At 35.0% G+C, this 27,483-nt stretch overlaps 1 protein-coding gene and 1 long non-coding RNA gene across 2 annotated transcripts in view; one reads left to right on the top strand and one right to left on the bottom strand.

Annotated features, from left to right (window-relative positions):
- The window catches only part of LOC122517892 (RNA/RNP complex-1-interacting phosphatase-like), a 46,178-nt gene extending 21,909 nt beyond the window's left edge, over positions 1-24,269 (top strand). Inside the window, exons 5-9 of the mRNA XM_043636509.1 lie at positions 2,877-2,956; positions 15,135-15,178; positions 21,995-22,055; positions 22,218-22,264; positions 22,745-24,269. Coding sequence (XP_043492444.1) covers positions 2,877-2,956; positions 15,135-15,178; positions 21,995-22,055; positions 22,218-22,264; positions 22,745-23,658 — 1,146 coding nt within the window. The 3' untranslated portion in view covers positions 23,659-24,269. The remainder of the gene's footprint in view (positions 1-2,876; positions 2,957-15,134; positions 15,179-21,994; positions 22,056-22,217; positions 22,265-22,744) is intronic.
- Positions 9,887-10,551, bottom strand: LOC122517893. Its single transcript, XR_006303942.1, has 3 exons — positions 10,405-10,551; positions 10,080-10,118; positions 9,887-9,973 (listed from the first exon to the last, which is right to left on the bottom strand). It is a non-coding gene; the product is annotated as an uncharacterized LOC122517893 (long non-coding RNA).
- Positions 24,270-27,483: the final 3,214 nt, after the last annotated feature.

Genomic DNA, 27,483 nt, shown 5'->3' with positions numbered 1-27,483 from the left:
TTTCTACTATTTTCTTCTCCGATTTCAAACGACTGATATTCCAGCAGGATCATCAGTTCAGACTTTATTAAACATTTAAGAACACGTTCGAGAGAGGTTCCAGTTAATTTCCCATGAAAAACGAATTATATATGACACCATGCATGAATACCTCATTAATGAAATTATTGAAGTTATACTTCTTTTGGCGCGTTGGGGAAAATGTAATGGGGAGTGATTTTGTTCCGAGCGACACGAAAAAACGACACCATGAAGTTTGTCGGTATTTAACGACGCGCGGCAAGTGATTTCAAGTATACGGCATGAAGTTGTCTTCTTTTCTTCTTCCCCCCCTTTTTTCTCAAGCGGGTCACCCATCCAAATACTAATCGTACTCAGCGCCGCTTTAATTAAATGATCGAAGCGGGAACTAATGCTGTAACCGCGCCATTACTGTTGACGCGTGAATTAATTCGATATATCTCTGTTATATTTAGTGTGGACTGATATCTATATTATGATATTTTATTATTCTTTCTAATATATATAATATATCGATAATAAATTTAAATTAATAATAATAATAATAAATTTTTTTTTGTTAAGTTATTTTTGAGGTTATTGAGGTTATGTTCGTTTTGGTACGGCAAAGAAGTATAACTTCTTACGTGCGTACATAAGTACACACACCAGTTATTAGAATTTTTTTTTAATCTGGTGAAGTGGGGGAGGAGGAGGAGGAGGGGAATAGTAATCGCGATTGCTGTTTCTGCTGTCGTTAATGTTGCTTACGAGAAGAGAAAAGAGAGATTGTCGATCGATAAATTGTCGTCGTCGAACTTGATGATGATCTGTTAGTTTTGAACGAGAACACAATTTGGTACGAGTATTTTTTTCTGGGTCAGACCTGTCAGGATCGTGGACCGATCAATTATATTAATAAGTCCTCGCGTCGGGTCTTGTTTCGGTTTTCCTTTCCAATTCTTCTCTCCTTTTCTTTTCTTTTTTTTTTTTTGCTTGGGGTTTGCTTCGCTTTTATTTTATTTTTTGGGTTTTAAACGACAATTAGAGATAAGCATTCAACGATATAATAAGAAATATTTAAGAGAACAGTCTTATCAGTGGATTATAACATCAATCGGGGCTGCAAAAAGTTAAAAACAATTAAATTAATCTATCGGAACATTAAGGTGTCGTTCACACCTAATTAGAACGCATTATACATAAAATGAAGTTCCTTTTTAATTACTTTAATTACTTGTTTTTTTAAATAATTTTAAATTGACAAAGGATCGTGAGATAATACAATAATGTAATTTTCTAAATTTAATAATTTATTTCTGTAATAAAATATAAAACACTGGTATACGTATTTACATTGTAAATGTTTTCAATGTCTAGACTGGTCTAATGAGTTTGTCACTTTGCTTAGTGATAGAGACAAAAGAAAAGATAGAAAAAAATTAGGTGGTCTTCTCTTGAATGTCCAGCCATTAGGATGGCCACCACCTAGGGATTGAGTTTCTAATGTTCAAATAAGAAAAATTAGAAAGATCGATTATAACGACGTGATCCGTCATTGGGATTGGGAGAAGAAACGAGTGATAACTGTTGCCCGATATCGTTCATAACGGGTTTCGGTTACGACAACCTGTGGCTGGGTTTTGGAGAACGCAGACGAAGAGTAAAAAAAAAAGAGAGAGAGAGAGAGAGAGAATGAAAGTAAAAGAAAAAAGTACAATCGAAAAACGAGATGTCACGTTTATTTCGTTTCGAACTTTTCACAAAGTTCGGACAGAGAAACTCGTCGGTACATATGCGTTTAAATAATCTGAAATCTAAGTAGAGTGTATTAAAATATTCAAAAAATTATTAATTAATCGATAGAAATGCAAATTGTTGATTTAAAAGCTCGGAATATGCGATCCATGAACCGTTTCTTTCGAAATTCACCGTCATTATGAACATTGCGCACGTTTATAAAGAAAGTAACGCAGCTAATCAATAAAATGAAAGATTAAAACGTTCTGATTTTAATATTTTCATCATTTTTATGTAATATTATTATTACGTGGAATAAAATAATTGATTTAATGACGTCGAATTTATCTAACGTCGTGGAACAATTTCTTCTTATCGTTTTTTTTTAATCGTTAAATTCATTTCAAATGTAATTCAAGATAATATATTTCGTGGCTCATTAAATCTAACGTAGGTATCAAAATGTGTATAAATAAATGACGGTAAGCGAGAACATATCGCGTGGCGAGATAATAGAAACGGTTCATGAATATTTATATCATTTTATCTACTCTCTCTCTCTCTCTCTTTCTTTTTTATTTTTTTCTTACTTTATAGTTAGTTCACCTTAGAGAATAATTTTTCTAGTCGACGATTAACTCGACTTAAATAAATATACGAACACCACCCATGAAGAAGATTGTTCCGTTCACGTTTCGTTCGATTCACCGGTAACGTTTCTTTCTCCTTTAAAAATATTTTAGTTTTTTTTTTCTCTCTCTCTCTCTCTTTCTCTCTCTCTCATTCCCGTACGAGAACCATCCATCCTTTTTCCTCTTTTACTTTTAACTTTCAAAATTTCCCCATCGACGTACAAAAGGTTCATATAGCGGTAACGCGAGCCCCCTAACTCTCCTCAGACCCGTGTAATTATTCATACTATTCAAAAATTGAAGGCTCTCCGACGTAATAATTAGGGGAAGATAATTAGTATAATCTAAAGAGAATTTAGGAGATAAGATGTTAATATCTCGTATTCGTAGGTGCGAATTTTGTATAACGTATGTATCATCATCGTTTGCGTATGAATAAACATGAGAACAATTTTTAGATTTCATTTACAATTATATATCTCGATGTTCTATTTTTTGTTTTAGGAATTCACAAGGGCCGGAGTCAAGCATACAAAAATTAGTATACCTGGGAAGAAGATACCGCCATTACATTGTGTCATTAAGTAAGTAAACTACAATAATTCTTTCTATTATATTTTTTATGCAAACGTTTAATATTTAATAACCATCTAGTTTTAATGCAAATCGTATTTCACGTTTGCCAGCTGCTGCAAAATATTTCGAATTTCGTGTCCCCTCCCTTCCACCCTCTTTGCCCCTTTCAAGGCTGATAGGCTGATTTCTCTTTCGAATCTATCGATCGTTAAAATCTTCTTTATCTTTTATTTTATTTTTGTTGTTGTATGTTTGGTGTTGTTTTTATCTCACGGAGGAGCTTTTTTCTTCGCCATCAGCTTCCGTGTAAGCTCTTTCAATCCGTTGTCGAAGGACAACGACGAGAGAGAGAGAGAGAAAGAGAAAGAGAGAGAGAAAGCGAGCGTTGGACAAAAATTATAGTCTTTAATTTATAGTCCTCGGTTCTTCTCCCCCTCGATATTTTCGACCACTAAATTAGGTCGTAAAACGTTTGCTATATAGTCAAGAATCGTATTACACTCCACGTATTCTGGAATATCATTGGAGAGAGATAGGTAGAGCACGCGAACGCTTAGTAATTCGCTTAGTTATGGTCGGCCTTGTTCACGAAATTCTACGTCGAATACATTTTTTAGGTAACAACGATAAAGAGAGAGAGAGAGAGAGAGAGATAGACAGATAGATAGAAAGAAAGAGGAAGAGAGAAAAAGAAAGATCGTATCGATCGTGTGTTAAGGTGTCGGCGAACTTTCGATTTTCGCACGCACGCATATGTGTGTGTGTGTTGCAAACATTATTGCGTGTACACGTGTATATTATACATGTATATATACACACGTGGACACGTTTTATCGAAACTTCCTCTTTCTCGGTCACGTTAGACCGCGGTTTTTCCGCGTGGTGTGCTCAGCATGCGAAGAAGGAGCAGCGAACTGCTGGCACTTTGGTCCAGGACTGTTAATTAACCGCAGTAAACGTCCGATGATTTACAGAACGTCGCGAACCTGGCGCTCGCAAAGCTCGTAGCATATATATATATATATATTATGCTTGTAGTATATGCATCTACATATGCATATGCAATGTTTTTCTTTTTTTTCTTCTTCTTCTTCTTCTTCTTTTCAACTCGGATGCCACGCAACGGGGGGAACCGGAAAGTATCGGAAGATACTATATCGACGTCGACTTATGTACGTGAATCGTGCCATTTATTAAGACGACACCGCGATATTAACATCGTTCGAAAAAAACGTTAACATTTTATCCCTCTCTTTTTCTTTCTCTTTCTCTTCTGTTGTTGAAGTTATACTTCTTTTTGGCGCGTTGGGGAAAATGTAATGGGGAGTGATTTTGTTCCGAGCGTCTGGAAAAACGACACCATGAAGTTTGTCGGTATTTACGACGCGCGGCAAAGCGATTTCAAGTATACGGCGTGAAGTTGTCTTCTTTTCTTCTTCCTCCCCTTTTTTTCTCAAGCGGGTCACCCATCCAAGTACTAATCGTACGCAGCGCCGCTTTACTTAAATGATCGAAGCGAGAACTAATCTGTAACCGCGCCATTACTGTTGACGCGTGAATTAATTCGATATATCTCTCTTATATTTAGTGTGGACTGATATCTATATTTTGATATTTTATTATTCTTTCTAATATATATAATATATAATAATAAATTTTTGTTTGTTAAGTTATTTTTGAGGTTATTGAGGTTATGTTCGTTTTGGTACGGCAAAGAAGTATAACTTCTTACGTGCGTACATAAGTACACACACCAGTTTTTTTTAGCTAGGTTCGCTTGTTGTCTATAGAAATTCTTTCGAGGTCGTTTCGACTCGTATCCAATGGATTTATTCGGCAACTATCGTCGTCTGATTTTACATCGAGTTTCTTCACTCTCTTTTCTTTTCGAAAGAAGAATAAGAAACATAAAAAGAAGAAGAAGAAGAAGAAGAATCAGAAGATCGAAGGTATCGATCCTTCGTGCTTTAGTCGAGGACATCTCGAATACTCTTGGGTACGCGTTAGGGAAACGTGCCGTAAAATGTCCGAGTTCTTTCGAGTTGCATGTCCTGTTGTTATTTTTGGATCGAGAATACGTTGTGGAAGGTTAACGACGTTTCCTTATTCCCTTTACGCGCTTATGTATGGCTAACTCGAATTTTAAGAGATAGTATTAACATATTTACGGTCCGTTGGATCAAGGATCTTTTTGAGACACTTCAACATTTCTACGCAAGGGGGAAAACAAAAAGCTTATTCTTATTCTTGGTAAACTACTGATCGCGTAAAATGATTTTTTTCCAATCCGTTATTATTTGCTCTTCCAGTGTTTACCTCTTTATCGAATTAATTGCTCTCGAGACGATCGTAAGAATTTAACGAGCGAAGATTCAAGGCAAACATTTGAACGAGGTTGCTTGATCACCGAACGAACGAACGAACGTACGAACGAACGTACGAAAAAATCGTATAATACACGGCGAGAAGGAAATGACGGAAATTCATGCCGCGTTGAAAAAGTTTACAGTATTCTACTGTAGTTTGATTTTACTCACGATTGCGAACTAGTTTTAGTCATAAGATTATATCGGTAAAATACATTGTCGTTAGAAGAGATACGATTCTCGATTAAAGAATTTCCAAAGAAATGCGAAATTTAATTGAATAATAAATTCTTTAACGAGTATATGTTGGTTTTCTTCGTAAGTACTTGAAAATACCTATAACTTTATCCACTTTCCAAGAAGATAAGAAAGGATTATCGTTTAAACGTAGTTTGATGATATCTAAAGTTTTCATTAATGTTATCCGATATCTTCCCATCGGAAAAAAACTGGTGTGTGTACTTATGTACGCACGTAAGAAGTTATACTTCTTTTGCGTACCGAAACGAATATAACCTCAAAAATAACTTCAACAAAATATTGGATTGGAAGTATGAGAACATAAGCAACTAATTATTATTATTTATTTATTTAACAAAAAAAAGAAAGGAAACATATTTTCAATCGGTCTACACTAAATATAAGGGAGATATATTGAATTACTTTATGCGTCAACGGCCATGGCGCTGTGATAGCATTGGTTCCCGCTCGATCATTTAAGTCAAGCAGCGCTGAGTACGATTAGTATTTGGATGGGTGACCCACTTGAGAAAAAATGGGAAGAAGAGAAGACAACTTCATGTCGTATACTTGAAATCGCTTTGCCGCGCGTCGTAAATACCGACAAACTTCATGGTGTCGATTTTTCGTGTCGCTCGGAACAAAATCACTCCCCATTACATTTTCCCCAACGCGCCAAAAAGAAGTATAACTTCAAAAAAATAATTAATCTCGAATGATTCCTATTTATCTAATCGTAAATGATTATTCATGCGAATGAAAAAAAGAAAAAAAGTATAACAAACATAAAAATTGTATTCTAATCCGTGAAAAAAGTATCGTGATAATGGGTACGATGTTTGGAATATGACGAAGGACTGACAATGAGAGATAAACGTCATGCGTTAGGTTTATGCGTTAGGTTCATGCGTTAGTTCGTTCGTCGAACGTCAAAAGAGAGAAGATGTTACGATGTTGTTATGAATAAAGATTAGTTTTATCGGGAACAACGCGCTTTACTTGGTAGATTTGGAGGCCGATCCGGTTTTTGGTCAGACTCGATTATAATATTTTCGAAGCATGATTCTTCGAACCGGCTAGCGGTTCATTCGTTCGTTCGTTCCTTCCTTCGTTCTTAGGCTTCGCGTTTCTTGATATCCGTTCGCGAATTTATTGGGAATAAAGTGTTGGCAAATATGGAAACAAAATACGGGAAAAGGGTATCGTGTTACGTGATATTCACTACCAACTTAACGATTCCTGAAACCAGATTCCCTAAATGCATACGTCGCGTGAGTAGGTATATTATAAGGTGTCTCTTTTTTTATTTTCTTTTTTTTTTTTTTTTTCGAAAAGAGAAAAAAGAAAGAAAAACAAGAAGAAGAAGAAGTAGCGTGTCGTGTGACCTCGAAGAAGAGACTCCAATCGTTAGGTGCGTGCGCGTGTATGCTCTCGACAAGGCACGACAAGGTGTACGTGGGAGTTAGGCGCCTCACCAAACGACGTCTTTATTCGCCCTCGACGTCGAACATAGGTTTTCGCGTGTAGTCCGTCTTGTATCGCGAGACAATGCGCATACATTCTCTGCCAACGTAAAAGGATACTTTGTAACTAACCTCTTTGCAAAAGACAGACATTTTCATACCTTTTTTTTATTTCACTCTTTCTTTCTTTCTTTTTTTTCTATTTATTTTTCCCCTTTCTTTCTTGCAACTCTGAATCTTGACCTCCTTATTCAGCTAATTTTCATTCTATAGGTTACTTTGTTCTTTAAAGTATTACGCTTAGACACGAATTTGTAGTTTTGATTTTTAAATTCGAAAGATAGGACGATTAAATAAATTCTAATCGAATTTCGTTGAGAAAAGTTATCGAATATTAAATCGTTACATTTTTAATCGATCAATTTTATTAGGAAAAACATAGAAAATTGTATTCAATTATATATTCGTGTACTTTCAATATTAATTTTTTGAGCAAGAGAAATCTTAAATGAAAAAACAAAAATATGAGCGTAGGTGGATTGTGAGCATAATAAGTGAACACAGGGTACTTCCGGTCCTGTATTTAATTCGAGTTGACCGGTGGGTCCTTCTTCTTCTTCTTCTTCTTCTTCTTCACGAGTAGTGAATATTCCTCTCTTCATTTCTTTGTTTCTTCCTTGTTGGGAACATTACCAGGAGGAGGAGGAGGAGGAGTAGGAGGAAGTGCGCGATGAGGAACGCGTACTCGTCTTACGAGCTGGACCACCCGGACGATAGCTTCATTACGTAAATTCGCCACCACTACTACGTTTTATATACCCTTCACCTTTACCTTCTTTTTCTCTTTTTCGTGATTTTTTTTTTCTTACCTTTTTCTTATTTTTTTTTCGTATCCCATACAAGAGGCACGCTTGCCACGACACGCAACACGCGTGCGTTTCCTCGAAACGAAGAGGAATAGAGGAAGTGGAGGAGGAAGAGGAGGGGGAATATATCGTCGAATATGAACATTTGCATTTTGTCATACGCGTGAATCGGAGAATTAGACGCGCGAGAAGAAGAAGAAAAAACAAAAATCCCGTACAAAGTATAATCCCACGATTCCAAATATGGAAGATGACGAAAAGTAGTAATAGTGTATCGAGACTAGAAATTACTTATTCCAAGGAGAGAGAGGAATGGAAGGTGTGACCTAGAGTAAGAAAAAAAAAGAGGAAAAAAAGAAGAAAAATCAAACAAGAGGTGGAGGAGGTGGAGGAGGAAGAGGAAGAGAGAAAAAAAAAAGGAAAAGAAATAAAAGTTGACCGTGGTTGGTGGTAACTACTCATCATCTTCATCGGTTATCGTATCGCACGTACTATGAGAGGAGAGACCACGTGTGACTTCGATTGGGAAACAGTCGAGCTGTATGTTTGCAGAGTACTTCTACGATCTCTTCTCATTCTTATTTTTATTCTTCACTCGGGTTCCGTATAAACACCAGAGACACGAACATTACTCGCCTACCTACTACACGTAGAAAGTAGAATATCGTTCTCTCTCTCTCTCTCTCTCTCACACTCTTTTTCTTCTCTCGTTGTCCTGGCTCCATGCATTAAACATCTTCAAATAGCGGCTCCGTCTTTCTATACTCGTATGCCACCTCCGATTCACGTTCGTTCAGTTCATATGTATGGTTGATTCGCGGTTGTAAATTTATACCGTATTGTGGCTCTGTGTTGTGTTCTTTTCTCGACCGAGAGGAACGATACGCACGATACCATTTTTACTTTGAATTTTTCTTTCTTCTTCTTCTGTTTTTTAACATCTATTTTTCTTCTTAATCGGACTTTATGATTTCAATACTATAATGAAATAAAATATATATATATATATATATATATGTGTATAGATTAAAACGGGGATTCGTTTAACACGTTCGTTACCCCCACTGTCGTGTTTCTTTGACATATCGATTTCCATTGAAATTTAAGGGGTTATACGCAGTTAGAATTTTTAAAAAATCGATTTTTTTTTTCTTCATTTTCGGAATGTACATATATTTAAGTATATTCTCTGAAAATTTCAAATCGATTCGACAAATATTCTTCACTTCATGTAAGCTGCAAACAACAATTTTTAACTATGTGTAAACGTATCTTTGAAACTTTAAACGCGTTTTTCTCAAAACGGTATTTTCAAAGTCGGTGATCTCGATTTTTCAAAAACGGCTTAACCGATCGGTTTCGAATTTTTACGCAATCTTCTTAGATATATTCCTCAGGTATTAAGTATAAGGAATAATTTTTAAAAAAATTTATTACTATTTTTTTGTAACAATTTAGAGCGAAAATTTTAGTCAAAGACAACAACTTTTTTTCAAATAGACGCCATTTTGTCAAAAATCAAAATTTTTATTATTCCTTGGTTTTAATACCTGTATTAATCTATCCTTTAAAAGAATTCACCATATTTTTTAATTTCAATAATCCAAACCGCCAAAATGAAGATCACCGCCAAACGTCTTTTTTTAGAGGACGTTCGGGAAATCATCTACAGGAGCGGTGCAGATTAATATTTTTACATAATCGACGCGCTATTGTATTCTCAAAAGTTGGCTCTATTTGAATTACCATCACTTTTGTTTGAGAAATAAAAACTGTTTCTAGAAAAAATTCATGAAAATACGTCTTTTTCGAGCCTCGCATCTGCGTATAACCCCTTAAGCGTCACGTATCTCTGACGATTTCTATTAATATTTCAGTCTCACGTTTGTGATGTCAATCAAAAAATGACAAATCAATTAGATATATTCTTTTTTATGTTGTTGGTAGCGAACATGTTAAAAATAAAAATTAATTTCACACGATCGGGAGATTATATTTATTGATAATTACTTTGGAACATTTCATACAAGGTGTCGTTCTTGTCCCTCGCGATAGATTTCGTCCCATAGAATAGGAAGGTTGGCTCGTTCCTAATCCATTTGACATACAATGATTATTTCGATATGGAGATTAAGGATTAAATTCGAGAATCTAATTGATATTCGTTTATCGTAAATCAAATAAAACATAGCTCACCGTAATCAGGTTCCGTTTCATCGAACGTAGGATCGTCGACTAAAAAAAACAAGAAAAAGATATAGAGATAACTTTATTAGATAATCGATATTTTAATTAATTCAAAATTCTAGTTCTTCTTCAATTCTTCTAATTCTTTTTTATGTTAACCCTTATATCATTCAATTTATTTTTATTTATTATTAATATAATTAAGTGAGAATTGAAAGAATATTTGCGAGTTAAACATTATTTCCAGAAAAATATGTTAAAAATTATTGAATAATATTTGATAAACGCGAGAGAAATATTTTTGAAATTGAAGATGGAAGAGAAAAATATTTACAGTCGAGTCGTCTTTGGATTATTGCCACCCCCGCCGCGAGTTCTGGAATACGTGCGATACGTTGCCGAAGTGGTGCGTGTGGGACGACAGGTTGAATCCTTTGCGGGGGTGTGTGAAAGGTGCTTCGATAACTACCCGGTGCTGTTCTATAACTTTCATCTTGAGATTTATAAGATTCGTCCTGGCCTGTCTGCCATCCTTCTCCAACCGATATCGATCTGTGTGCGCGTGCGTGCGTGCGTGTGTTATTTCAATTATTCCTAAACATTTCATTTTAATACCAAATGAGAAAATATAATTTAAGGTTACTCACGCATCAACAGGACAATATCCGGTATGTCGTTCCCCTTCTAAGCCCGTACTATGTTTGCAATTACACATTGTCAATTGTAACGATTGATATTTAGTTTAACGAATTTAACTTTCAATTTGGAAGCTTTCTATCGAAATTATTGTGATAATTAAAAGGAAATCATTTTGGATGGATCACATATTGATAAAAGTTATTTTAAAAAAAAAAATAAAAAAAAGAAAAGAAAGTCAACTATCGATAAATATCGTATTCATTTTTCTCGATTACTCGATTTATATATTATATTATATAATCAATTAATTTCAATTCGATACAACGAAGACGTACGATTAAATTATCGATAATTGCATTTATATTTCTCAATTTTTTCTTAACGAACCCAAGTCGTGCGTGAAATCGTTCATAATTTAGGATTAGAAAAAAGAAAATTTCCATAGAAACAAAACATTTGTATTATTGTTTTCGATCAGGAGCACGTTTAATATTATCCATCGATTCGAATGAGAGAAATTTAGGAAAGATTCTGTGTTTATCTCGTTGGATGAATTTATTTTGATAGAAAGAGAGATGATAATCGTATCCCCCCCCCCTTTTTTATCTCTTTCGATCTTTCTAACGATCATGATCGTCATATTTGTGGTGCTTGTTTGCTTGCTTGCTTGCTTGTTGTTTGCTTGCTCGCGTGTTTGATAGTTTGTCGGACGCGTGCGCAAGACCACACACGGCGCGATATTCAAATGAGCTCCGTTTAAAGTCGACTATCGTATTGCCATAAACGTCGTTCTGCGATTTCACGAGAGTGTATTCTACTCGTTCGTTTCTGTTTAACTCTCGGAAGATTTGCAACACACGGACGGCACACATTATCTGTTTCTTCTTATATGTAGATCATCGAATACGCGAGATTCTTTCGTAATAATTTACGCAACTTCGATACTCGAACGAGGAGGAAGTGGGTGGGAGGGGGGGGACAGGTAAAGGGAAAATACTTGTTCGCTCGTAATAAAACGCTTCAGAATTGCCAATGGATTCGTGAATTACGACTTTTCGTCTTTTATATTCCGCCAGTATTTTTTTCCTTCTGTTTTAAGATGTTAATATACTGACATAAGAAATAAATGCGTCAAACTACGAGGATGATATTTATTCGAAACTTTTTTTTTTAACGATCTATCTGTCCTAGTCTCGACGATCAAATTAACGACGTTTTTTTTCTTCCCCCTCTCTATTTCTCTTTCTATTTTTTTTTTAACAGTTTAACGATGATCGCGCGGAGTAGACCATAATAAAATTGTTTTTAAATAGAACAACGCGATATAATTGAGTGGCTGAGAAGGTAATAGCTACAAATTAACATTTTATAATTCGGGATAAGTGGTAGGGTCACAAAACTTCTCATCCCACTTATGTATATTTTTTCTAGAATTTCTTTCGAATTAAACTGTAAAAAATCTTTTTTTTTTCTCCATCTAACACGAAACTAACTAGTGTTATTTTTCTTGGTTAAATATTCGATCTAACACTTTGATCAATCTAATGAATTCGTATAACTGTGTAGAGTTTAAAAACAAAATTGGTAATTGATAAAGTTTGATGGAGCCCTTGTTAGTCCAGTTTCAAAATTACCGACACAATTATCGAGTTATCGGAGATGGGAGGGAAGGAAGGGACCGCGGGGGGGATGTTTAAACTATCAAGTTTCATTTTCAACGTTATTTTATATCGGATAAATTGAAATGGAAGGGGCTAGATTTTGACAGGTTCTGTAATTCAAATCCGAAATCAAATGAATTTAACGGCCATCATTTTTCACCTAAGTTCGGCGCCGTAAAGCACCCAGGCGCCTCTCGATCAGTATCATTCGATATTTCATATCATGTATAAGTTTTATCTTTCGTTTCTGTTTCTTTTTTGTCTTTCTCCTTTTCTGTTATTTTTCTCTAACAGAGTTATATTGATTGATTTGTTTTCCATCTTATTCGTACTGTATTATCGATAGTAGAAAGAAGGATAAAAATTGTAATATCTTTGAATACCATTGGCCAACGTAGATAAATTAGAATTTTATTAAAAATATATTTCCCTCCTTTCAACTTATTTTTATTCGAAAAACTCGATGCGTATGATTCGACAAGTGTACGATGGAAGAGTTCAAGAACGTCTGATCCGTTGAATCATGAAATAACAAATTATTACTTGAATTGTAACTGAATATACTATTCTTCTTATTCTTCAATATATATATTGCATTTAATAACGAAAAATAAAAATCTACGAGTCTGGTTGGATACTCGATTTAAAGTTTCTTTTGATATAATAATTCATTAATTTAAGTTAATTGGTTATTAATTATTTAAATGAATCGTATTCAATAGATGGGGGAGGGGGATATTCGATTGGAAATCTATCGTTGTCGATAAAAAAAAGAAAATAAAAGAAAAGAATAAAGAAATAAAAGAAGGTTTAGTAAAGTTGTCGGGGTTCTTTTACCTGGTCACCGATCAGGACGTACGATCGTAAGGAGAAAATATAAATGTTAGCAATCGCAATGTGAGAAATGAACATTATGCGGACTCAGCGGGTGGTACGGCAAAGCTGATCGTATGGGAGCAAAGTGAAGAGTGTTCCACCTTGCTTGGCGCGTTCGGAATGTCCCTGGAATCTTCGTGGAATGCAGAAGGGGAATGAACACCTTGCGTTAATTTATCGAGTAGTCGAAGATCGCGGTTTAATCCGTTAGTAAATTCTCGAGCTTCTTCGGGAGAGAGAGAGAGAGAGAGATGGTAAGGGGGACCATTCAAAGCAATTGAAACAGAAACGAACAAGAGAAGGAAGGATAATTATGATGATGATGATGATAATAATAATAATAATAATTATGATGATGATGATTATGATGCACGATACCATTTGAAAAATAATTACGATGCGTTATCCTATCTACGAATCTGCATAACTTTGTAGATTTGTTTCGTATCGTTTTACTTACGTATCACTCGTCGATTATTCATGTCAGTTGATAAAAGTTTTCCTGATTATTATCCCAAGGTGTTATATAAAATAATAAAAAAGCTATATATACATATATATAATATGTTTTTAATCCTTAATTTGTTGAGAGTAAGAACCACAATTAGATTCGTCTAAAATAAGAGAATCAACAATTAAAAGTTCATGCTCCCGTTTCTCTATTAATTGATGCCAATCTTAATGCGTTTTCAATGAAATTTAATTTACAAGACTTTTCTACTAAACTTCTAAAACGCTCTTGCCAGATTTCAAGACTCTCACTCCTACAAGATTTCAAACACCAACCGTCACTCCTGCTAGCCTTTGTTCTCCCAATGTATGGCGCCACATTCAAACAGCCAATCACTCAATGTACCGGCACATGCGTACAAAGCTTACATATATATAATAGATGAGGATTATTAATCGACGCCTTAACACAATGGTAATATTCGGTGCGAAATGTTAATCGGTAATCGAGTAAAGTCGTTATAAAATTGAGGGGTCGATTTTCTGTTTTTCTTTTTCTTTTTTTTTAAAGGCGCGGAGTGACAAGGAAAAATAATACGACATTAGCATACGAGTTTATCGAGGTGGTGGAGGCTCTAAACGGTGCTAAGTTATGGTCATAATTCGTTGTACGGTTCAGATCGGGTGAATTATTAATGATTCGCCTTTTCAGATCGAGCCGGGGCCGCGATTTACTTTAACGATGTAATTCGAAATCGATTTGACTTCTTAATGCCATTCCGTCGCGCAAGGGCTTGTACTTTGTGTAACTCAGGGTGTGTAACATCGAAGCTCTTAAGGTTCATTACCATATTCCTTCGTTTACCGTGCGAGTCTCTGCATACCTATTACACAGCTATTACACTGTCACTTGCCTCGACCGGTTACCATATTTGAATATTTATTTAGCTGATTATTTTTTTAACGAGAGACCCTGGAAATTCGATAACCAGAAGTTTTCGTACCGCTTCGCCGCGAAACTTGTCAATAACGGGAGAGTTAAAGGGGGCGGGTGTCATGTATGGGGTGGTGGTGGTGGTGATGGTAGTAGTAGTATACAACCATAGGTAGCCATTTGCAAAGAGTATCTTGGCTTCCGCAGGAGTCTTCTTCTTCCATGGATTTATTACAAGAAGAACCTTTTGACTCAACTTATTAATATAGCCATTAATCATTATTTAATGGCAGCGGTGAACGATCAAGGAATAAATCGATAAATTGATTTCGTATTAATGCAATTTGCGCCAATGAAAAATCATTCTTCGAGATGGAACATCGATGAGGAAATCGATGAGAAAGAAAAGGGAGAATATTAATAAATTTCTTTTCATTTATTATACGTCGAATAGAAAATATTTCTAGACAAATAAAAATATCTTTTTCCTCTATTTCATTGCAGATTCTTTGAAACGATGGACAATTTCATGGCAGCCGCTGAAGAGGGTGAGTGTTTTATCTTTTCCTTTTTTTTTTTTTCTAACACATTTCATTTATATTTATATTTTTATTTTGTAATCATCTCGAAGAAACAAACCCGAGTTATAATAAACGTAGCCACGTGTTGGATATCATGAAAGTCAATCAAACAACGTATTGAATGCACGATTAAATAAAATGAATTCGGAAAAATAAAAAAAATACAAAAATAAAAATAAAAGAATAAAAAGAAATACCGAATATAATGAACGTTTAATCGATTCGCGATGAAAATTTGTTAAAGATTTGTTTTAACGAGCGCAAGTTTACGTTTATTATTACAAATCTAACGAAACAAATTCTATTATTTCTACGATAATAATCTTACGATACTTCCGTGCTACGAGAATTTGAAATTTTCTTTTTCTTTTTATTTGTTTTCTTCTTCTTCTTCTTCTTCTTCTCGAAAGATAAAGATAATGAGATACAAAGTAAAGAGAAAGAAAGAGAGAGAAAGAGAGAGAGATATGTCGAAGAGACGAATCATCGATTCCCGCAGGTCGAACGAAGGAACGACAGGGAAAAGAAGAGGACAAGATGATCGGTAAAGAGAAAGAGAAAGAAATAAAAAGAAAGAGAGAGAGAGAGAGAGAGAGAGGACGAATCTCCAAGTTCGAAAGATCGCCCACGCACGGGACGTGTATACTGGACCGTTGTTAATTATCCGCCGCCGTTTATCAACCGTTCAAGAAGAAAAAGAAAGTTCCCTTCGAGCTCGTTCTTTTTCTTTTCATTCCTCTCTCTCTTTCTTTCTCTATCTATCTATCTATTTATCTATCTATCTACTTCTTTTCCAAGCAAAGTATTGGGTTGGCAACCAAAAGATCATTCCTCTTTAAGGGGTTATACGCAGTTGCGAGGCTCGAAAAAGACCTATTTTCGTGAATTTTTTCTAGAAACAGTTTTTATTTCTCAAACAAAAGTGATGGTAATTCAAATAGAGCCAACTTTTGAGAATACAATAGCGCGTCGATTATGTAAAAATATGAATCTGCACCGCTCCTGTAGATGATTTCCTGAACGTCCTCTAAAAAAAGACGTTTGGCGGTGATCTTCATTTTGGCGGTTTGGATTATTGAAATTAAAAAATATGGTGGATTATTTTAAAGGATAGATTAATGCAGGTATTAAAACCAAGGAATAATAAAAATTTTGATTTTTGACAAAATGACGTCTATTTGAAAAAAGTTGTTGTTTTTGACTAAAATTTTCGCTCTAAATTGTTACAAAAAAATAGTAATAAATTTTTTCAAAATTATTCCTTATACTTAATACCTGAGGAATATATCTAAGAAGATTGCGTAAAAATTCGAAACCGATCGGTTAAGCCGTTTTTGAAAAATCGAGATCACCGACTTTGAAAATACCGTTTTGAGAAAAACGCGTTTAAAGTTTCAAAGATACGTTTACACATAGTTAAAAATTGTTGTTTGCAGCTTACATGAAGTGAAGAATATTTGTCGGATCGATTTGAAATTTTCAGAGAATATACTTAAATATATGTACATTCCGAAAATGAAGAAAAAAAAAAATCGATTTTTTAAAAATTCTAACTGCGTATAACCCCTTGAAAGTAGGAATGAAAGTGAGAAAGATTAGGGAGGGGATGTTTCTTTCGGTAAACGAAACGAAAACAAATCAACAAAGAATGAAAAAAAAAAACATCTAATCCGGTAAATCGAAGTTAAAAGAAAAAAAGTAAATGTTAATCTATTTAATAGATATAAAAAAATGTGGAAATTTCATTGTTAATATTTATTGATTATCATGATCCTCCTCCTCCGACGAGGAAGGGAGAGAGGAGAGTGGTTCGATTTATGAGGATCTGACGAAACGAGCGATTATTAATCCGCTCGTTAATATGCAACAGCGTATCACTCGATTCTTGGCATGCATCTCTTCTCATCTCGTATTTTCTTCCTTCCTTTTCTTTTCTACTACATCCCTTTTTATTATTTTGATATACTCGCGCGCGTTGATAATGCTATTCACGCACGAAGTGGATCGTGGGAAAGTCACGAAAGTTAGTTAGAATCGAAAGAAGGAGTCGTCCATCTCGCGAGGGAGGATGCACGTACGCGTTATGCTGCTGAAACGAGTCTCGAGATACACAACTCGCATTCCAAAGGCAAAAAAAATAACCGAAACGTGGTTCATCCATTGGCTCATATCTTTGAAGTTATACTTCTTTTGGCGCGTTGGGGAAAATGTAATGGGAAGTGATTTTGTTCCGAGCGTCTGGAAAAACGACACCATGAAGTTGTCTTCTCTTCTTCTTCCCCCTTTTTTTCTCAAGCGGGTCACCCATCCAAGTACTAATCGTACTCAGCGCCGCTTTAATTAAACGATCGAATTGAGAACTAATGCTGTAACCGCGCCATGACTGTTGACGCGTGAAGTTATTCGATATATCTCTCTTATATTTAGTGTGGACTGATATCTATATTTTGATATTTTTTATTCTTTCTTATATATATAATAATAATTATTTTTTTTAAGTTATTTTTTTTCTTTGAAGTTTTTTTTTGAAGTTATTTTTGAGGTTATTGAGGTTATGTTCGTTTTGGTACGGCAAAGAAGTGTAACTTCTTACGTGCGTACATAAGTACACACACCAGTTTCTTTTTCTTTTTTTACCTAACACATTGTTTTGTTAACGGGGGAAATTTGACTATTATTTCGTATAAGTTGCATATACAAGTGAAACGATATGAATAAACTTTTTCTTTGAAAATTTAAATGAAATTTTTCTTTTGGTAAAATACGAGAGTACGTAAGGGGACATACACACACATATACAAACATGTATATGTGCGTTCGCTGACACGCGAGATTTTCTCATTAGCGATTTCACCGAAGGCGGCACTTTATGGGAAAGAAAGATAAGCCTACAGCGAGTCCATTTACAGTGGCTGGTGATTTATCGGGCGCGGAACGTAAGATGTCGTTAATCGTTCGCATCCATCGTCGAAGGCGTACAACTTTGGCGTTTTTAAAAAGCCTCCTAGCAGATTATCCCTTACCCTTTTCGTATATACCTTTCTCTCTTTTTATCTTTCTCTCTCTCTCTCGTATTACTCTATCTTATTCTTATTCTACGTCATCGCCATCTTCTAACCACCGTTTTCGCGTACTATACGAAGAAGATACTTGAGAAACGTTCGATCGTTCCTTCGATTGATTTAATACCGCAATATGTAATCGAACCCCCTTCCAAAAACTTACTCTTTTACTTTTTACTCCACCCACGCTATGACAATATTTTCGCGTTTATGTACGTAGGAGAGAGTTTGTCGACGTTTGACCACCGTCCTTCCACCGTTTCTTCATCGGCTCTTACATTTATTTATTTTAAGTATTGACGAAAACAACGAAACTTATCTTTGACAAGTATTCGATTGACTGTTTTTTATTACCTTTCTTTTCTTTTTCTTTTTTAATTTTATTCTACGTTTTTTTCTCTCCTCCTTCACTTTCTCTTTTTCTTTTTTCTTTCCTTTTCTTTCCTTTCCTTTCATTCGCGTCTAACAAAGTTTATCTGAATAGTAGTACGTGAAAAACTTTGGGAGTAAGTTTGAGGGAATCTAAATAACTAGAAAATGTAACGTGGGAACAATCGGGGTCAGGAACGGAGTTACAACGATTCGAACTGAACTTTTGTGCTGCAATAACTGGAAAAATTATTACGTCAAATCGTTTTCTAGCTTTAATTTTTCTTTTTTTTTCTTTTTGACTTATTGCGTATATGTATACTGTTATGTTATTTACGTGGATAGAAATAAACATAGTTTGTAACTTTTATGCGATTTCGACGTGATAATTTATCCAGTCGATGGTAATAATAAAGATCCTTGGAATTTATTCTTCAAGTTTATATCTCATATCTTCGTTATTTAAGGATGATTGTCGGTATATTGAAAATGATGAAAATCGATTGAAAAAAATATATTATTTTGGCAAATCTACTGAAACTTCTCAAAAAATTGGGATTTTTTTACAAGCCCGTTTAAAAGTTATAACATTTATTAGTTGCAACAAATTAACACGTAGTTAAATGGAAAACATGCTACCAGACCTATTCAAATGAACAAAAAATAATGAAATTGTGATGTGAAAAATTCCAAAAATTTCAAATCAATAGATTAAATATCAAAGAAACGTGGCAATATATCCAAATATCAAAAAAAACGTGGCAACGTCGCAAACATCATACGAGAAATAAAATCAAGTACGACTATAGTAAATTACAAGTTTGCTATAAGATATGTTAGCGCGAAAATTTGAACGCAAGTAAAATTATTAACACAACACACATAACCTTCAATTGCGTCAAAGAGGTAAATAAAGAAGAGTCATGTTAGTGCGCAATGCGCATACGCATGATATTTAATTCTAAAATTGAATAATAATAATAATAATAATATCATTACTACCAACTATTAAAATAGTGCGGTGTTGTCACGCTTTCCTGAATAAAAACAAGATTTATTTTATTTAATTGAATAAAATTCAATTAAATAGAAAATTTATGAATGTATGTATTTGTCTCCTAATTTTTTACTTTAATTTTTGGAAAAATTTGTGTCGATGATCAGTGACAAAAAAAATTAAAGTTTTTATTTTTTTAAAGTTAAATTCACGGTACAGTCACAAACAAAAGTTATTTTACAATTTTCACTTAAATTGAGATTTTTATGTTAATATTATTAAAATGATCACTAAATTTCATTATTTTAGAAACTTTATATCAAAATTTCAATTATAAAAAAAAATAGTTGGTTTAAATCATCTATTTCAACAGATATTAAGAGATATGGATTTGATGAAAATGTCATTAACTTTTGTTTCCGATTGTACCGACAAATCATCCTTAATAATTAGAAAGAAAAAAAAAAAGAAAAAAATTAGAAAATCGAACAACACGTGTTACATAAATTAAAAGTAAACAATATCCTCCGAAATATGTGCGAACGTGGCAAATAGTTTGGAACGTTTTACGGGGGGGGGGAACCTGTTAAGTTCGATATCGTTAGATAGGAAAAAGTTTAGGAAAAAGCTATAAAGATAATTCAATCGTATTTTCAAAACAAGCAGAATCGAGGAATCGATTCCGAGTAAAAGTCGAGAGAGTAGAAAAAGATTTTTCTCAGTAATCTCGTTGAAGATCGGTTAATTTACCGGCGTTAGGTCTTTGGTGTGCACCACAGGGGTGCTCGCTCCAGATTCGCATTAGATTCAGACGTGATTCTTCTCAGAATGACGTCGTATTCCTAAAAGATGTATGCACACACGTAAACGAAACTTTAACATTCGAGATGACCTCGTGATAGTTAACGAACGTGAATCCAGTTTGCGATGAAAGAGAATTTACTTACGTACGTGAAAGATTTTCTAGGCCTTTCTTTTCTGCTCTCTCTCTCTCTCTTTTCTTAGATCTTTCGTAAATTTTGTCTACAAATCGTGCTCAAGATCTTGCTCGTAGATTTGAAAAATCATTAAAACTTTAGTCAATTTCACGGCCAAGTTCGTGGAGGTTTGTAACGTACGAGCTACTTGTAAAATTTGTTAAATGAATATGAAAAAACGTAAAAAAATAAATGTATGTGGATGAACAAAAATTCGAACAAAATGCTTCTCTCCCGCGACCTTATTTTAAGGGTTTCTTTAAAAAAAAAAAAGAAGATTGCGAGAGCAGGCAGGCGTATCACGCGTACTCCGACATCCACTTAATTCGCACCGAAGCACGATGTAAAGAGGTACAAACTGCCTCGAAAGTAGTTGGTACTTATCCCTTTTTCCTTTTCCTGGGTTAAAGGTTAAAGAAAATATATAGACATATATGGAAGGGAAAGAAAGTGGAGACCACTCTCATTAAGGTTGAACCTTGAGAAGGTGCCGCTGTGACCTGGCTTTACCTCCCCCTCCCTCAGTCACGATCGCTCGAATTCGTCGCAGTTTTTTCACTGTTATTTGCGATAATATTATAATCAAGCCCTTTTGCCGAAACACCAAAGAGTACTATTCTGTTGAAAAAAAAAAAAGAAAAGAAAGAAAGAGGGAGAGGGAGAGAGAGAAGGGGAAATACAAGCTTTCTTCATACGAAATTAATGACCCGTGGAAATTGTACCCCTTTTTATATCATGGATCTTTTTATTGAACCTACTTTGGGTATGTTTTTTCTCCAATTAGATGTGTCCCGGTTATTCTTCCGTCCTATCTCCATCGTTTGAACTTTTGCGATACATTTTCGAGAGCGTTCGATATTTTTCTCTTTTGGGGGTATAACGAAGACAATTGTTATTTTTTTTTTTAATTGTATGGAGAAAAAAAAAAGAAGAAAGAGAATTTTTATTACACAGCCAGTTATTGCACAACACGATAGCTTGTTTTAAGATATTTATTTGCGATAGATCAGGGATCTACGTAACAGATCGCATGTTTTTGGCCGATTCTGTGTCCGATGGCACAGCCATTGTTCGGGGTAATGACACATTCGGAAAAATTTATGGACTTTAAAAATTGAACGTACTCGGGGAGAGTTTCGAATTCGCGTGACCCAGTTCTTTTAACTTCTCCAAACGTTTTGGAGTAGTACGTTATCGAAGTTGGTGCGTCAGACGTTAGTTATATTCGCGGAATGACGTTCGACGTTTCGTTACATTTTTCATTTAAGAATCGAACCTGTGTTCAACGATGCATAAAACTTTTCTTTTCCTTTTCTTTTTTTTTAACTCTTATTTGATTTTACTTTAATTTTGTCTTCTTCTTCTTCTTTTGTTTCAGACGATGTCATAGGAGTACATTGCACACATGGTATAAACCGCACTGGGTATCTAATTTGTAGGTAAGGGAAATAATACTAATCATTTTTTTTTTTCATCATCGATCTGCAAATCATTTTCCATAAAAACAAATATATCATTAATAATATGAATTTATTTCTCTAAATGATGCCTAAATTTATTTTTTTATTGACAAGATTTTTCATTTAAATATTCGATTACAGATATCTCATTGAAAAACGTGGCTGGGAGTCTCAAGATTCCTTACAAGGTATATTAATAATAAAACTTTTTATATTGAATTTGTTATTTACCAAAGGGCTTAACGTTGTGTTAGAAAAAGAAACAAGAGAAAAAAGTAATAACGATTTCGAAAATATGTGTATGCACGAATCATTGAATTATTTATTTTTAACGCGGAAACAAACGAAAACAATGTCACGTGGATGTTCAGTCAATTTTCATTTTTCGCGGAAAATAACCTAAGTTAATAACGATACGTCGTAAAAAAGAAACCTTTTGAACGTGTACTTTTTTCTACCGTTTATGGGTATTGATTTTTTTAAACGAACAGTAGACAAAGAAAAAAAAAAAAAATCGCGTGAGATATATTTAGTTGCTATTTAAATATTATATTATCATATTCAGTTCGGTTTGAAAAGATATTATAATCGTATGTCGAATAGGTGTATAGAATAAATTAATCATGTATCAATTAGAACAAAGAAAAAACAAAAATTTAACGTTACAGCTTTCGAAGAGGCACGTGGGTATCCAATCTATCGCGACGAATATATCGCTGCACTTAAAAAAGTATCACTTGGAGAAACGAAAGATACTAACAAAGCTGGCCTGACCCGACCTAATAATACACGGAAAGACAACAATCCTACGCCAGTAAGGAAAGTTCTTGATCAATATAGGTTAAGAGTAAAACATCCAAAGGGAAGACCAGTGCCATATCCTATGGGCCCACCGCCAGGATATAAACCACACCGTCGTGGATTTACCAATGGAGCACCATATCTACCACAACCTTTCGGTTTTGGGGCTCCACCACATGGATTTGGCTCGATGCCCCCGCATCCACCTGGTATGCCACCACCACCACCTGGTCCACCAATGTACTGCCCAAGACCATTAAGATTTGGACCACCACTTCCACCACCACCACCAGCAGCTATGAGAGCACCCATGCCACCATTGCCACCAGGTCCAGATTTCAGGAGATCTGTTGTTAATTCAGGATTTCATCCACCAGCTTTTCCAAACCGTTTGCCAGGCCCATCGAGAATGTCTGGTCCACCTAGATTACCACCTGGCCCCCAATCGCGATTACCACCTCCTAAAATGCCTCCCCCTCCGCCACCACCTCCGCCACAAGTTAGGCAAGTTAGTGTTAAACGACTTCAAGCTAATAAAAAGAAACATCAGCATCAGCAGTCACAGATTAGAAATGGGATGGCTGTATTACCTAGGAGTTCAATGAGACTGACCAGACGCGAAGTCAGTACAACTAGAAGAATTAGAAATGTATCTACGAAAATGATTAAGGAACAAGATTTCACAGCGGACACCTTCGAGGAAAACCTTTTGGCTGTCTCATCGACAAATTCACACTTGCGACGATCAACAACCAAAGGACGATATCATCAGACTAAGTGATGATGTGCTATATAGGATGGGCGATTATTATTTTTAAGACTTACGTAAGATATGTTTGTGTAACGACGTCATTTACACGCTACGCCCGAAAAAAGTGTTGTTTTAAAACCCCATTATGGCAAGAATTTCAAGATAAAAGAAGAAAGAAAGAAAATGTGATTTTGTCAAGATCTCACCGTTCATATTTTGCGAACGGTCACGGGCAAATTCGAGAGAACGAAAGTAAAACGTCTGGACAATTAGACGTATTCAATTACTATTTCTCTCGATCTTTATTCCTAATATGTAAAGATCAACGAAGGAGCTTTGTTGATTTGTTCGTAGCCTCATCGATTATTTAGACATTTATATATATATCAACTAACAAAAAAAATGTGAAATATGTTATATCGTCGTCTTTCTATTCGAACAACACGGCTCTCATTATTAGCAAAAATCTGTTACAGATTTAACTGCTAATACTACTATTACTACTACACTACTACACTACTACTATTACTATTACTATTACTATTACTACTACTTACTTACTACTTACTACTACTACTACTACTACTTTACGTTTAAGGCTATGTTCGACGTTGTCTAAAATAAACGCACTTTATTGGTAAGTTATTATTTTCTGTCGACAATTAAAAGGGACGAATAAAAGTTACGACTATGTTATATCGTAATGATGTACACAATCGTCGTTTAAAAACACATCAATGTAGATCCGTTCGGATGATGTAGAAAAACACTTGATACGTCTCGTGTCTTATTTCAAAAGATTCAAATGATTCCAATATTCGACCTCGGTCAGGGATCATGCGTCTAGGTGGGACATTGAACGCACGCATCCTATGTCATAAAATGAATGTACGAACTTCTTGTACGTGATATTCATTCCTGGATAAATTTCTGGCGCCTGCTGACGTTTCTTCCTCTTCTTCTTCTTCTTCTTCTTCTTGTGGTATACTTTCGAAGCTTTATGCTAAAGAAGAATCATCTAAGAAAGTCTTATTTCGACTTTTCTTTTTCTTTTTCTTTTTAGGAAGTTGGTTACAAAGTTAAAGAAGAAGAAGAAGAAGAAGAAGAAGTAGTAGTTTCTAAGCCGTTTATCGTTCAAACTTCGAATACGATTGACGATCTTATTGGATTTTATTTTTTCAAACGGCCTGTAATGTAAATCTTTTCTAAAAGTTAACACATTATACGAATTCTTGCCTACATGACGATGATACGTAAATTCTTAAATCCACTAAATGCACTCAATACAGAATCCACGATTTATTATGTTATAGATAGATGGATAGAAAGAAAAAAAGAATCAAAGAGAAGGAAAAATAGAGAGAAAAATTGTGTGTGTGAGAGAGAGAGAGAAAAATAGAAAGATTCGGTAAAGCGTTTAAACAAGATCCCCCCCCCCTTCAACAAACTACTACAACTATCAAAAACGATGACAACGACGACAACGAAAAAGTAAGGCCGTTCAAACCGGAAAACTTCGAAGAGGTGGAAAAATCATTCTCGCGGAAACAATTGGGATGCAATATCCTCCTGTTAGAAAACGTCAAATCCCAAAGACAAGTTTTCACTTAGGTTTCTCTTACATTTCTTACTTCGACGATCCTATTTTCTTTTTTCTTTTGTTTTAACCCTACGTCGGCAAGTTGAATTTTATTAAAAATCAGCAACCGTGCGCGTCAGGTTTCTTTTCAACGTTATTGTTATTTAAAAAATCTCGGACAAAATTCTCGGTAATAATTCTCTTTAAAGTTTCTAGAAAATATTGTTCAATAGTTTAGTTCTTGTTAATTATTAATATCGAATGAAAAATAAACACGTAGTTATTCGAATAATAGCATTGGTAAATAAATAAAGAAAGAAGGAAGGAAAAAGAGAGACAGAGATAGAGATAAAAAGAGACTACTATTTTGACTGTATAAAATAATTTGAACGTTTAATAGCATTAAAAGAAAATAACGATAAGTTCGGGATAAACTGACTTATCTTGAATCCTTAAAAAAACAATGTAAAAGTAACGTAATGATGTGAAATACATTTCAGGTAGAAAATCACTGTAAAAACGATAATCGGAGGATCTAACTATCGAGCGGTGGTCCGAAACAGCGTTCGTTGATGCGTCTCGACGCTGGTTGGTTCGAACTTTTCGAATAATTTGTAAAAAGCTTTGAGGAGGGACAAACAAGTCCATAAAGAGTGTGCTTTCTCTGCGTTTCCTTTTCTATGCTTTCGCGATTCCTTCCTCTTTTGCTTTCTATATATCTCTCTCTCTCTCTCTTTCCATTTCTATCTCTCTTTTCGTAGTTTCTTCTTTCGATCAGTCTTTTAGTCGAAGTTTTACGTCCGTTTCGAGGTGCGACGGATCGAGGAGAATCTTAGAAATCCGCGATGTGTAACTCGAATTCTTGAACTCTCGAACCGCGATATCGATCCGCCTTCCTGTTTCTCTCTCTCTTTCTTTCACTCGAGAAAATATTTCTCTTTCCTAGAGTTTTGAAAAACATTCCGAAGTCCTCCTTCTTATCAATGGATACAATTTTAACTTACGCACCAAAAAAGAAGAATATTTCCTCTTTCGTTTCTTTTAATCGCGAATCCAAATTTTTATTACCTTACCTATTTTGATTCGATAATTCTACCTCTATTTTTCTCTCTATGATATCTCTATCCTTTCCTTTTTCTTATCTAGAAAATCACTTTGCTCTCTCTCTGGCAAAATAATTCGCGGAAAAAGGGGGTGGCTTGAGAATTTTTCATTTAAGGGGGATACGAAGTTATCCTGGAAAACTATATACGCGAACGAGCTGTAATTCTTCGAAGAAGAAACGATGCGAGAAAAAGGAAACAAAAAGGGAGAGACAATAAGACATAAAAATAAAAGAAAATATATATAAAAAAAAAAAAAAGTAAGAAAAAGGGTTGCACTGTTCGGCCTATCTGGCAATTAGTCACGATTAATTCCTCAAAAATGAGAAGAGGGACGTGCACGTGTCTGCGGTAGGTAAGGATACACGGGTTGAATCTTCTGAGAGTCGAATAATAGGAGGCTAAAGGCTAACCACACACGAGGCCAGAATAGTCTACCTTTTCTCTCTCTCTCTCTCTCTTTCTTCCTACACACACACATATACTCATATAGTAAATATATATACTCATTTAGTTGTTGTTCTTGTTGTTCTTGTTTCTATACTCATCATCATCGTACACCGTATTTGATCTAGACGCGTGTATGCGTTTCTCATTGGCACGCAAATACGATACGTGGCAGTGCACTTTAATGCAACGACGCGCGGCCTACTTAACGGTCGGCTTGATTAACATGGAATGATTAATAGTCCGCTCCCCTCTTGTTCGTAAGCAACAACCCCATGGCACCAGCCGCAACGCCGCCGCCATCGGAGATTCTAATCGCAAGATATTTATTGCCTTACGCGTCCCCTCCCTCCTACCCCCCCTACGTAAGAAGAAAGAGAGAGACGGTTCAACCCTTTTTCTCCCTCTTTTTTGACCACACTGATTTTGCGAGTCTCCACTCGATCTTTTTTTTTTTTTCATTTTTCTCTTTCCCCTCTTTTCGTTTTACGACGTTCCCGGACCTTTCGTGATTTTTTTTTTTTGAACGATCTTAACTATCCTTCGCCCTACCCCACCTCCCTCCCCCACCGTCAACCCATATCCTCACCCCTCACTCGAGTTAGTGAAATTTATCGTAAAGATGAACAATTAAAAGTAAGTTTGTAAATAAGGATATTATTTTTTTTATACATTCGCCATTATTTTTTGCCAATAAATAAATAACTTTATGGTTTTTTTAAATCT

The sequence above is a fragment of the Polistes fuscatus genome, unplaced genomic scaffold (assembly GCF_010416935.1).
Source record: "Polistes fuscatus isolate 324 unplaced genomic scaffold, CU_Pfus_HIC Scaffold22, whole genome shotgun sequence".
Classification (NCBI taxonomy): domain Eukaryota; kingdom Metazoa; phylum Arthropoda; class Insecta; order Hymenoptera; family Vespidae; genus Polistes; species Polistes fuscatus.
This window is presented reverse-complemented; position numbering and strand designations above follow the sequence as displayed.